The sequence below is a fragment of the Gallinula chloropus genome, assembly GCF_964237585.1.
Source record: "Gallinula chloropus genome assembly, chromosome: 1".
In the NCBI taxonomy this organism is placed as follows: Eukaryota; Metazoa; Chordata; class Aves; order Gruiformes; family Rallidae; genus Gallinula; species Gallinula chloropus.
Window position 1 is genome coordinate 133,828,611 of NC_140085.1, and position 12,058 is coordinate 133,840,668.

At 38.9% G+C, this 12,058-nt stretch overlaps 1 protein-coding gene across 2 annotated transcripts in view; it reads right to left on the minus strand.

Annotated features, from left to right (window-relative positions):
• Positions 1–12,058, minus strand: part of FRMPD4 (FERM and PDZ domain containing 4) — a gene marked incomplete at its 5' end in the record, with an annotated part of 310,938 nt that overhangs the window by 10,910 nt on the left and 287,970 nt on the right. For both annotated transcript variants that reach the window (XM_084268209.1, XM_084268208.1), the window contains 6 exons: positions 1,594–1,720; positions 2,547–2,683; positions 3,420–3,539; positions 5,706–5,837; positions 8,517–8,624; positions 9,777–9,881. In XM_084268209.1, coding sequence (XP_084124335.1) covers positions 1,594–1,720; positions 2,547–2,683; positions 3,420–3,539; positions 5,706–5,837; positions 8,517–8,624; positions 9,777–9,881 — 729 coding nt within the window. The remainder of the gene's footprint in view (positions 1–1,593; positions 1,721–2,546; positions 2,684–3,419; positions 3,540–5,705; positions 5,838–8,516; positions 8,625–9,776; positions 9,882–12,058) is intronic.

Consider the following 12,058-nt stretch of genomic DNA (forward strand, 5'->3'; position numbering starts at 1 on the left):
TTATAGAGAGAGACAAAACAAGCTCATCTCATTTACTATTCTCATTTCAGCCACTAGATTTCTAATTCAAAATCTTATTTGATCTTGAAAAGCAGTTTAAGAGTCCTTATCCTAAGGTTTTTCTAAATACTAAGGAGGAAATTAATCCAGAGCAGAGCAACTAGTGGGAATAACATTCACCAGGTGTTTAGCTGGTGGAGAAATCCATGGGGGCTGTAAAAACTGTGAGAGTCCTGAGAATGACAGGCTTCCCTTCATGTGGAGGGAGAGAAGACCCCAGAAGGAAATCAGTTCTTAAGTTGGTACCTACAAGTGAGACAGAAGGTGATGACGACCTCAGATGCTTTGTTTCTGAGACCTACCTGCTAAAAAAAGCAGGTAGGCACACAACTTCTTTCCAAGGCTCAATTTAGAAAAGAATGAATCAAAATCAACAAAATATGCTTGCTGCAGGAAGGGGCAATATCTCTTCAAATCAACAACTGATGCCGTGTGCCGCTGCCATCACCTGCAGTGCCCACAGCAGTGATGGCTTCCAAAACAAACCCCAACTTACACTACCAGGATAAACAATAAGTAATAAGCATTATTCATCTTTAGCCTAAGTGGTACAGCAGTGCTTCAGTGAAAAAGGTGGCCTGCCTTCCTGAACATCCCTGGTCAAACACCTACTGATGTGTCATGATGTGATCTGAAACCTCCAAACAGCATTTCCACTGATCACAGTGAACCTTGGCTCAGGCACCGGGCATTCTGGGGTTCTTTTGTTCAGAAACAAGGTGTCATGGAGCAGGATTCAAGTCATTTCATGTCTCAACTAGTCACTCTAAGGTTCTTTTTATAGTCCACGGGGAGAAACAGGCATTTCTAGGACACAAGTCATCTGACCTATTTTCGGTTTCTACTGTGGGAGGGGATGAATCAATCGCTCCCTAGAAGTGCCTGTTTCTCTCCATTGACTACAAAGAGAGACTAGATGACTTGCATAAAGAAACTTCATTATGGTGTCTAAAACCAGCCTCAGCTATATGCATGTAACAAAAGTATTTCTAAGAGATATTGTCTTCTACATGTTTATTTCCAGCTGAAGAAAAGCATAGTGCTAAGAAAAGCATTTCACAACACTGAGGAAGGTCATCTACTGTAAGAAACATCATCTATCCAGTTAGATCTTGGCCAGCAAAGCATTTCTACCTACAGCATAACAGAAAACAATCCTGAAAACCAGCATTTATGTCAAGCCAACAGGTTAATGTGGTTCAGATGAGACCATCAGAGACAGAACAGTAACTTTCCTAACAAGTCTGCCATTAATAGGAAGTACCAAATTAATTAAAAAAAATATATCTTTATCATACATGAAGTATTAATGACCAGTTTCTTGGCATTCTGAAGATAAGACGATAGTTTAGTTGGGGTATAATTAATTATTTTTAATTGTTCTTGGCTATGTTGTATAGAGCAGTGAAAGTTAAATCTCTGAAAATATAATGGCTAGGTGTTTCTCCAAAGGTTTAATTTTAAATGTTTCCCGTGCACACCAGCCTTTTTGTTCTTTAAAACACATTTTTCATTAAGATGCAAATGTAATACCTTTTTACCCGGAGGAACTAGGTTTTGATTTGCTTTGACAAGGTGTGAAAGTGCTTTCTTTATGTTCTTTTCTTTCATGCTTTGCAGCACAGCAGATGGAAGAAAAGTCTCTAATCCCCATTCTTTTCTGCAATAAAAGGCATATATTTAATTTCACATTCCTGTGATGATTATTTATCTAAAGACTGGTGACTATGATGCCAAGTGAAGGAATACCTGAAAACAGGAGAGTTGATCAAGTCCAGAGTTTTGCAATAATAACACATTATTTTCTATATTCAACCTATGCGTCACTTATGAAAATGATGTTTTAAAATTATATATAAATATCTATTCTATCCCTTCCATCATGCCATGCAGAAAAAAGAGTTGTAAGTTTTGATGTTTCAAGTCAGTTATGATTTCTGTTCTGCAACTAAACTAAGCAACAACAAAAATGTGGGAGTTTTCTTGTTGCTGTGGGTTTTTTTTTTAAATCCAAGCAGATGTACACACATAGTTGCATTTTGGAATTTTTCTTTTTCTTTGTAGTTGCAAATACATGTTGTTTACTGTGTGCCTACTTCTGTATAGAAGAAATCTTAGAAATGGAATCTAAGACCTTACAGTCTTTTGAACCAAGAAAACACTTAAATCTTACTGCAATCATTTACATTAAAACCTTAGGGTTTAGACCATATAAACTTAGATCTGACCACTAAATCATTGAAAACAAATGAGTTAATATTATTTACATTTCTAGATTATTTCACATGCCTAAAGAGAGGACCAAAAGAAAAATGGACCAAAAAGTCCATACATACAGCTCTTAACACACCGGAATTGATTTCAGCAACAAAGAATGAGCCTAAAATCAGTGCATGCACACAGATGCAGTAAAGAACAACCTTAAAGAACCTATGAGTTACTCCTAATGTTTCACTTTTAAAGAATATGCTGCATTCTCAACTTACTCTATATATTTGAGGGAGATTTTCTGGGTTTGCTTGGTGGTCACGGTTGCTATATACATTTGCAATGCAGCCAACCGCAGGGCAATGTCGTATTTCAGTTCTGGTCCAAATCTTTCCTGAACCACGTCGTTACAGCTCTGCCAAAGAACCAGTAGAGGGAGCATCAAGTTCAAAAATCTTGCACTAAAAATAAATTACAGTCCCTTGTTTTTTAAATGAAAAAATAACATTGCATGAAGAGTAACCCCGAACTCGGAAGCAGGGCTATGCTGAAGGTAGGACTGGTGCTTTTGGAGGTGCTGAATGCTCACTGGGGTATGGGCACTTCTGAAAAACACAAGGACTGCTGCCAAAGAGCAGAAGGTATGAGTATTTTGATCTAAGATCGCTTCATCCTTCATGGGTAGAACAGCAATAATCTTTCACAGAGTGCTGGGAGGGTATCAGTGTATCCGGACTCAGGGTAGCAAGAGTCAACCCTGCGAGACAGCCAAGAGAACCACATTGCTTGTACATTAGTTTTCTCATCAATTTTATTGGAAGTTCCTTTTCAGACATCGTTTTTGTCTGGTATTACAGCACCAGAAATGAGTATTAGCAATTACTTCAACTTCTCTTTTTTCTAAAGCCAAATATATTTTGGAAATATATCAAAGCATTACTATTTGGAGAGACTCATGAAGGCAGGGGCTTTGCAAACGGTAACGATTTGCACATTCCACAAGCGCATTCATTGGCTGCATGCAGCAGAAATAAAAACTAGGATTTACTCCAGTGACACTTCTCTATGTGAAGATATAAATCTAGATATGCACTGAGTGCATCCATCCTTTTAATCTCCTGTATGCTAACAATCGCCATGCTTTCACTTACCTGTACATAGAGATACTCAAAAGCAACAGGATCTCTTCTTAAAAGATCAATGGGATCCTTTGGGACAAAGCTAATCCTGAAAAGACATCTCATCTTATGCGAACTTGGCCTCTGGGTCACCTAGGACAGTGCAATAATTGTATCAGAGCTTGGCAACCCTGGTCATGCAACACGGTCTGTAGTCTCACCATGACCCTGTTCTAGAGCCACATGGTAGCATGATAAATTGTTCTATTTAACAAAGAGTTTTGCCACGGGGTCCTTAGTGAGTTATTTACATGAGAATATTAGATATATACATAATCTTGGGGAAAGACTTTTAGACTCATACAGGCATGCCTACCTGATACAACTCAACCTCAAAGCAACAGAATTTACTAATTCAAAACCAGAGTGGAAGGACAGAGAACGCAGACCTTAATGAAAACCACCCAAGTGAAATACAAACTCAGTTGTGCTTCAGCAGGACCAATATATTAAAAAATGAGAAGAGCTGGAAAGTTTTAAGGTCACATTTTATTTGTTAGACTGACTGAGAACACAGATAAAATACACCTTAATGGCTATTATGCTTGGTTTTTTCTTGTTTGTTTAGACAATTTGAAGAAATTTGGTCTTGAATTTTCCTGGGTTGTTCTGGATTAAGAGACCTACCCCTAGACTTCCAACTGAGACAGATCACTCCCAATACTTTAAAAAACCCCAAAAATAAAAAGATAAAGATTGCTTTGCTTGTTGGTGAGCAGAACTTTGCTAAGCATGTACCACTGTAATCTGGGTATAATCATGGATGACCATGGCATAGCTAATGAGTAATTGGATGAAAGGGTAACAATCCAATAACACCATTGTAAGTCATGGTCAGTAGTAACATTATAATGGCAAATTAAAGTATTGCTGATTTTACAGGAATTTCAAAGAAACCCTGAGAATTAATGTCATTTGTGTAGTTTATTTAATTAGGCTAATGCATTTAGAGTGTTAGTGCACTTCATAATCAACATCTTTAATTGGTAAAACCACACTTTAAAAAATTTCCCTGAAGTCTCTGTCTTGCCTTAACAATTTTCAAAACGTATGCTTACCTCACGTTGTCTATGACCTCATTCCTAAGTATCCAGGCATACTCTGTATGTATAAATAAAAGCTCCAGGTGGGATTTTTGAAAGCTCACTCTGTTGGTTTATTCTGAGCCTTGTGATTTTAATGGGAATGTTATTAATGGCATCAAAGAGAAACAGCTAGGCCAGGAGAGCATGCATTGAGTACTTCTGGATATTATGCATTCATTGGGTAGCTTATACCCACAAGAAAAGAATGCTAACGTGGCAAAGTCAAGTGCTTAAAGGTTAGATAATGTTAGAAAGACTATTAGCTGGTAAACTAAGCTCCTTCACACCATCACGCAGACTCTAGTTATATGAGGAAGGGAATTCTGGCATTTAAGTATTTTTTCCCCATCTCATCTAAGAATCCATTTCTCTCTCTCTCTCTTTTTTTTTTTTTGTTATTGTTGTTGTTTTGTTTGTTTGCTTGGATGGTTTTCCCTCCCCAAATTTAGGTGAGAATTAAAAAAAAAAACCCAAACAACTAATGTTCTCCTGAAACACAAAAATATCATGGAAAATTTCAGTCTAGAAAGCTTGGCAAAAATGCTAAGCGGTTAATATCAGGGTCCTCTGCTGGGAACTGTGAAGCAGCTTTACCTCTAGTCACACCTCCCTGATCTAAGGAAGAAAGTCACACTAGCATTTTCTGGGTCACAATTCATCATCGCCGAGGTGACATAACTTATCACTGCATAAACAAGCCAAGCTTGGCTTCATCAGAAAGAGTATTATTTCCTGTCACCCAGATACAGATCTGTATAATCAGATCAGAACCAAAGATCAAAATAAGGTTTTTAAAGGAATTTGGGCAGACTGTGGTTCTTAGAACTGTTACCATCAATTTACCGGCCGTTGAAAACATTTACTAGCTGGGCCATATACAGTATGAGAGAAGCATTGACAAATATTATCTAGCTTTCAGTCTGATTTTTAATGAACTTTTTAATAATTTTTGATAGGCTAATGAAGCAATGAAATACAATGCCTATGTAAGAGAAAAATAATTGTTTTCTGTGAGAACTTGATTCTTAGAACCACATCTAAATGCTGCTGCTACTTGATAGACTGTATCGAACTATAAATCTTGCAGTTAACTCACTTGAGTAATTAAAAAGATGGATAATTTACTGATTAAGCGGCCTCATTAATATCTGTTTTCACATATCATTACACAAACCTGAGTTAGAGTCTCCTGTTCATGAAGCAAAAGGAGTTTCGTTCCAGATCCTTCAACCCTCTGTTCCAGCATCAGAGAAAAGTGTTCAATACACTTGATGGAAAGCTTTTCTTGGAGTGTTAAGATGACATCCTAATTAGAAAAGATTTATAAAATGTAGTTAAATTCATGAAGCCCTTAGGACCTGGTTCTTCACTGCCACACAGCCTGCATGTCCCCAGAACAGGGTGGAAGCCCAGATGTTGAATAGGATGATGGTCATGTTTCGTGCCTGTTCTGCATGAGTAAATCTGACATCACACACATTCACCCAGTGAAAAATCAGGACCTTTATATTCAAACATCTCTGACGTGGTTTCAGCCATGCATGTGAAAAATCTACGTGAATAGACAAATTTCTGTGCAGTTTAACATGCAAATTATACTTGTGTGGCCCTTAAAGCATATCTCTCTGTCTCCCTGGAAATACAACCTCTCCAACAGGCAAAGGAGAGAAGGTCCTGCTCCTCTTCACTTACTTAGGGGGCAAGGCCACCAAGCAGTACAAACCAAAATTAAAGTTCAACAAAAAAATAAAATGTGGCTTTTATTTGTTCTTATGGCAAGGGTTTCTTTTTTGGTTTTTTTGAAGTGCACCTCTTGATACTTGTGTTTAATGGACATTCATGAGTTTTGAATGCTGACAGAAAAGTCAGCAATGACGATACCTGTGCAAAACAATAGCTCTAAATTCACTGTCCTTGTTAATCTAAATCCCATTTCTAGAGACTTTTAATTAGTTTTTTTTCACATCAGATTATGTCTAATAGTAATTTGAGAACCTCCTCCCAAAGCATCCAACCACTCCCTACTTTACTTTTATGTAACAATTTGTATTAATATCACCTGGCCAGATATCTTTAGCTATAGTGAGTGTAGTAGGAAAGTAAATTCATAATAACCCATCATTTTAAAAGCTTTTCACATTATCTTGGTGACAGGATTAAAACATTTTTATACCTCCAAAAGATTTGTCGACTTGCATCAGTATCCAGATGGATAGGACTTACTAAGGAGATCATGACGAATTGTAATCCAAGTGTTTTAACATAATTTAGGAAGATTAATTGATCAATTACAGTGTGTTTATGGAAAATCAACACCAAATTTGTGGAGGAATGAGAAATGTATGTAGGAGGATGGGGACAACTCTCTACAATGTAAAGAATATAAATCAGTATGAATAGATTGCAAGCAGCCACTCTAAATAATGGAGTTTAATACTACACTGTTCTGACTAATAGGGAATTTATTGTTTACACATTAAACTTACTTTTATTTATACTCATAAACTATGCTCAAACACAAGGGGCATAACAGTAGCATGAAGATATGTAATATAAAAGTAAGTTTTTAAGAGGTGGCAATGGCGCCACTGTTTCTCTCTACCTATCTTGGACCTTTTAAGATACAATGTGAAGGCACACAGGCAACTGAATTACTGAACCAGATATCTGGCTATCCTATCCTCTCATCTGATAACTTTGAATCAGCCCAGGTGCTGCCTCCACACAGCATGGAAAGCAAGGACTGGAGGTAAGGCACGGGCTGTACCCTCCTCGTTACGTGGTGAGCTATGGACTGCTTTGCCTTAACTGGGGCATTGCTGCTTCACTGCAGCTCAGGAAAAGAAGGAGCAATCCACACCCACCTGTTACAGCGAGGAATACACACACATACACACACACATACAAATATGTAATATAGAGCTGTGCAGGCTGCAGAATATGTAGTGGCCTGAACTCTATGCAAAGGAAATTATTTCTACAAAAAGTCAGAATGACTATGGTCAGAGCAGGCTTACAATAAAGTGTAACTTCAGTATATGTTTTGCCTTCAATCTGGAGTAAATTTCCTCTTGTTTACCTTAGTAAACCACTCTCTTTGCAGTTCTAACTGATTGAGCATACTGCTGAATCACAGGGAGCAGAAAAGCAACCTTTAATCAAATATGCATAGCTTCACGATCCCCTAAAGCCAGCAAAACCTGGCACTGCAGTTGAAAATCACATCCCTAGCCTTCACTGATCATTCCCACCCATGCACTTCTGCCTCCCTGTCCCAAGCACTCATGCTACCATGTGGTGAACTAGATTTGATAACAAATCTGTGTTAAAACTATCTCATCCAAACAAAAATGCTTGAGAGACTAGCAGCATGCCCAGCAGCACTAGTTCTGCTGCTTGCTACTCTACTCCACGGGCACTCACAGACAGACACTGATGACATCTCTGGCTTAGGAACATACGTGGAACAGTGTCACAGACACTCCCTAGCAGCCTCAGTTGTGTGCCAGGGCTTCACCTCCTTAGTTGTCTACGTGGAATGTGTTACGGAAAGCATAGAGGGCATTACACTGAGGCGAGCCTTTGATCACCAGCATAACCCTACAATATGCTATCCCAAGTTCACTGGATGACAAGCTCGATGATATTCAATTAGCAGCCAACATTTTAATCTTCTTAGCTCCTGACTTTTGCTGACAAATCACGCTCATACTTGGCGGCACACCAAAATGATAGGACCACACAATTTTAATTGCACTCCAGACACACTAACACAATCACTTCGACTTTTTTCTTCACTGACAATGCAACATGTTATTAGCAGAAAAATAAAATGGACCTTATTATTTCTGTGCTATAAGTTCAACCCAAACTGAATACATTTGCAGTTTTGTTCTTAAAGCATTCCAAGTAAAGAATTCCTGAAGGTCTTAAAAAGAGCCAACTGGTATTCCTGGTGTTGCACATGAAGGCATCTCTAACCTACCTTTATTGAAGTGCTGCAGTCGAACCGGAAAGATTTGGTTTGTCCATTTTCAAGATACACCTTCAGAACATTTGGCATGAAAAGAAGTGAATTGTCCTTAACTGTTTCCTGCCAAGCAAATGAATACATCTAATCACAACATGAAACACGGGAAGTCTAAACGTTGTTTTGTAAAGGAGAATGTCATTCAGATGGAAGGGTAGCAACCAAAGCAGAATCAACAGCACCCTGCAAGTGTGCAGCCACGCTCATTAGAGCTGCTCTCCTCTGGCCTCTTTCCTGGAAAAATATAACTGTTCACATGCATTTTATGTCCAGCTTGGAGTGTGTTCTTTCCCCTAAATAGTATTTCTCTGACAACAAATACTACCTCTAAAGTTGAAATATTTTCAGTAAAACCGAAAAAGAGGTTACTGTTTCTCTGAATGTAGCGAGCTACTCAGTGTCTTCGATCTACAAGAAGAGGAACTGCAGATCAATTAGAAAGAATTATAATCAAGATGCTTTACATTCTTTTTATAGCTGGGTATTAAATGCTAATATCTGTAATCATTTAAGAAGAGTACCATATAATATTGCTAGTTAATTGTGACGATTCATAACAAGGATAGTAACACAAACAGGAAAAAGGAAGGAAAACACAGCGTGTTTGTTTTTTTTTTTTAAAGCAGAAATTGCTTTTGACAAAATGCAGTAGCAATTTATGTTTGGAAGAGCATTGGGTAAAGATGTGATTGTGGAATGATGTTCTAGTAAATTATGAAAATGAGGCAGGAGTTCAGGTTTAAGGAGTTCAGTGCCTCTCAAAGGGAAGCTGACTTTGCCTGAGGGCCGGAAACAACAAGTTCCAGTAGATAAAACAAATTTCAAAGAGGTGTGTAAGGTAATGTTAATATTTTTTCCTGACGTACTACTACTTCTCTTGAGCTTATGGGTTTTCCTATCACAAACTTGCTCTGAAAAAAGCTCAAGCAAGCATTATTGAGACTATAAAGACAGACATGCATGTCCGTCACCACAAAATGCATTTGCTAGCATTTTAATTTTATTTCAGAAGGGACAATTTTTTCATAGTATTATGGGCTGGCCCAATGAACTTTAAAAGCAGATCTTTTGAAAACTTCAGAAACAGAAACCCCCTTCCCTTTGCAAGTCTATCACTGATGTTTCTACCATGTAAGTCCCTCACTTTCCAGCCTTGAGGCGTACCTTTGGATGAAATGCTCAGTCCTTCCTGAGGTTAAACAGTTGAATACTCACCGATACCTGGCCATTGATAATTACTTCTTCTGAGAAGCGCACTTTGACAGGATTGGACTTCAATCTTGCCTTTTTTGCAGCACTAATAAAAGCTGATTTAGGAGACTGGAAGGAAAAATGATGACAAGATATATCACATAATTTCAAGTTAAAAGCTAGCTTTCCTTTTTCACTTATTCCCCATTTCTCACACACTGGGAACTCCAGGTATACAGCAACAGTATAACACAGTAGGTAGGATAGCATGTATGTACATACATATAAGGAAGCAAGTTATCCCACTGTCAGACTGGCATGATGAGAAGGGCTCTGGGTGTACACAGACATTCCTTTTAGTGCTTCCACAATGACTGCTGTTGGCAAAGCTTGTTTGCATGAATGGACACCACCACCTCCACACTGGCCAGTGACCTTTCCCTCAAACAGTGAATGGAAAATTTCTGCATATTCTGTGATGCATTAGATACAGATTTACACACAACCTTTGCCAAAAAAGTGTCTTAGAGCTCACCAAGTGCAGTGGCATCTCACTGTATTAGTGCACTTCAAAACACAGGTTCGAACCCCCAGAAGACACTTGCAGGCTAGCAGGCTACCCTGAGCGTATCCCCTACATGCTTGCACAAGGCTTGCCTTCAGTAGATCAGATGCTTTGTGGAACTTCATGCATTAGAAGTCTAGAAACAGTCCTAATTTTTTTCTGGGACCTAACTGACTTTTACCTACTGCGTTATTCAGTGGATTCACCTGTGATTAAGTGTTTAGCCCTGGCAAAAAAAAAATCTCTCCATTTGAGGAGGTTGACTAAGAACCCATTTTAAGATTTCCAGAATCTTATTTTGACTCCTGAAAAGTGGCCTTACTAGTTTCAAATACTGAAAAGACTAACTCATGTTGGTTTGCCTTTGAGAGATTAGTGCAGGCATTGGTGATGACAATCCTGGAATAATTTCCTATCATCAATGCAGCATGACAGCAGTCCTTGTAAACAAAGTAAGTCTTATTACCATCACTCAAACTTTGACTCATCTAACGATCTGCAGGAGTCATGCAAGGCCACATGCTCTTGTTGTCTCTGATCTCTGCTGAGACTGCTTTAAAAGTTATTTCCTTCCAATGCAAAAGCCTTGTTTCTAGTAACTAGCAGGAAGAAGTCTTCAGCTCATTTCTGTACGCCATTGATTTATTATCACATCAAATGCGTGGTAACTATTACCATAGGCTCAGTATCAACCAGGGAACAAGGAATGAAAGAGGCCATATTCTCCCAGGAAATATCAGAGCCATCCGATAATTCCTGGAGCACAAAATAGAACCAAGAAATAAAAATGAATGCTTCTCCACTTTTACAGTTCATTCTTTCTTACCTCTTCTCTAGCAGCTACGACCATACATCTCTTTGATCAGTAACAGTAAATGACAGAAAATTCAACCCCATGATCAAACCAAGCTCAGCTTCCAATGCCAGTGCTGAAAAGTGCAGAAGATGCCCCAGAACATTTGAAACAACAGGAAGGAAGGAAAAGGAAGGAAAAGGAAGGAAAAGGAAGGAAAAGGAAGGAAAAGGAAGGAAAAGGAAGGAAAAGGAAGGAAAAGGAAGGAAAAGGAAGAAAAAGGAAGAAAAAGGAAGGAAAAGGAAGGAAAAGGAAGGAAAAGGAAGGAAAAGGAAGGAAAAGGAAGGAAAAGGAAGGAAAAGGAAGGAAAAGGAAGGAAAAGGAGAGAGGGAGGTAGTTTAAAGAAAGGGAAGTTTATGTCTAATGGCAGGGGACCCAAAACATTTCTTCAGCAAGAAGAGATGACAGGAAAAGCCTGAGGAATCCTGCTTACATACTGTCATCTAGACATGCGTTCCTAGAAAGACACAGTATACAGTGATGCCATCATTAATATAATAGCCTTTCCTAATTTCCCTCCTCTTCACGTAGTCTCTTTCTGCAGCGTGCGAGGGAGATTAAGTCTAAATGGCAACCGAGTAACGGACGGCAACCTGACCATTCCTGCGGCACAAGCTACAGGAGTAGGCGTAAGGGCAAGGGGAAAAGAGTGGCTTTCACTTACTCTTCTTGCTGGAAGAGGCTTTTTACAGCTGTTTGCTCTTATTGCGGATGAGTCACCAGTCTGGCCTCTCTTTACAGGCAGGCTGCCAGATTTTCTTCTGGATTCTGGCAAGGTTATTCCCATACCGCAAATCCGACAAGCCACTACGTGGCTCTCTACAACCTCTTTACAACCTCCCTCTTTTCCACTCTACAGCCCCAAGTCACGTGCGGGGGATGTAAGCA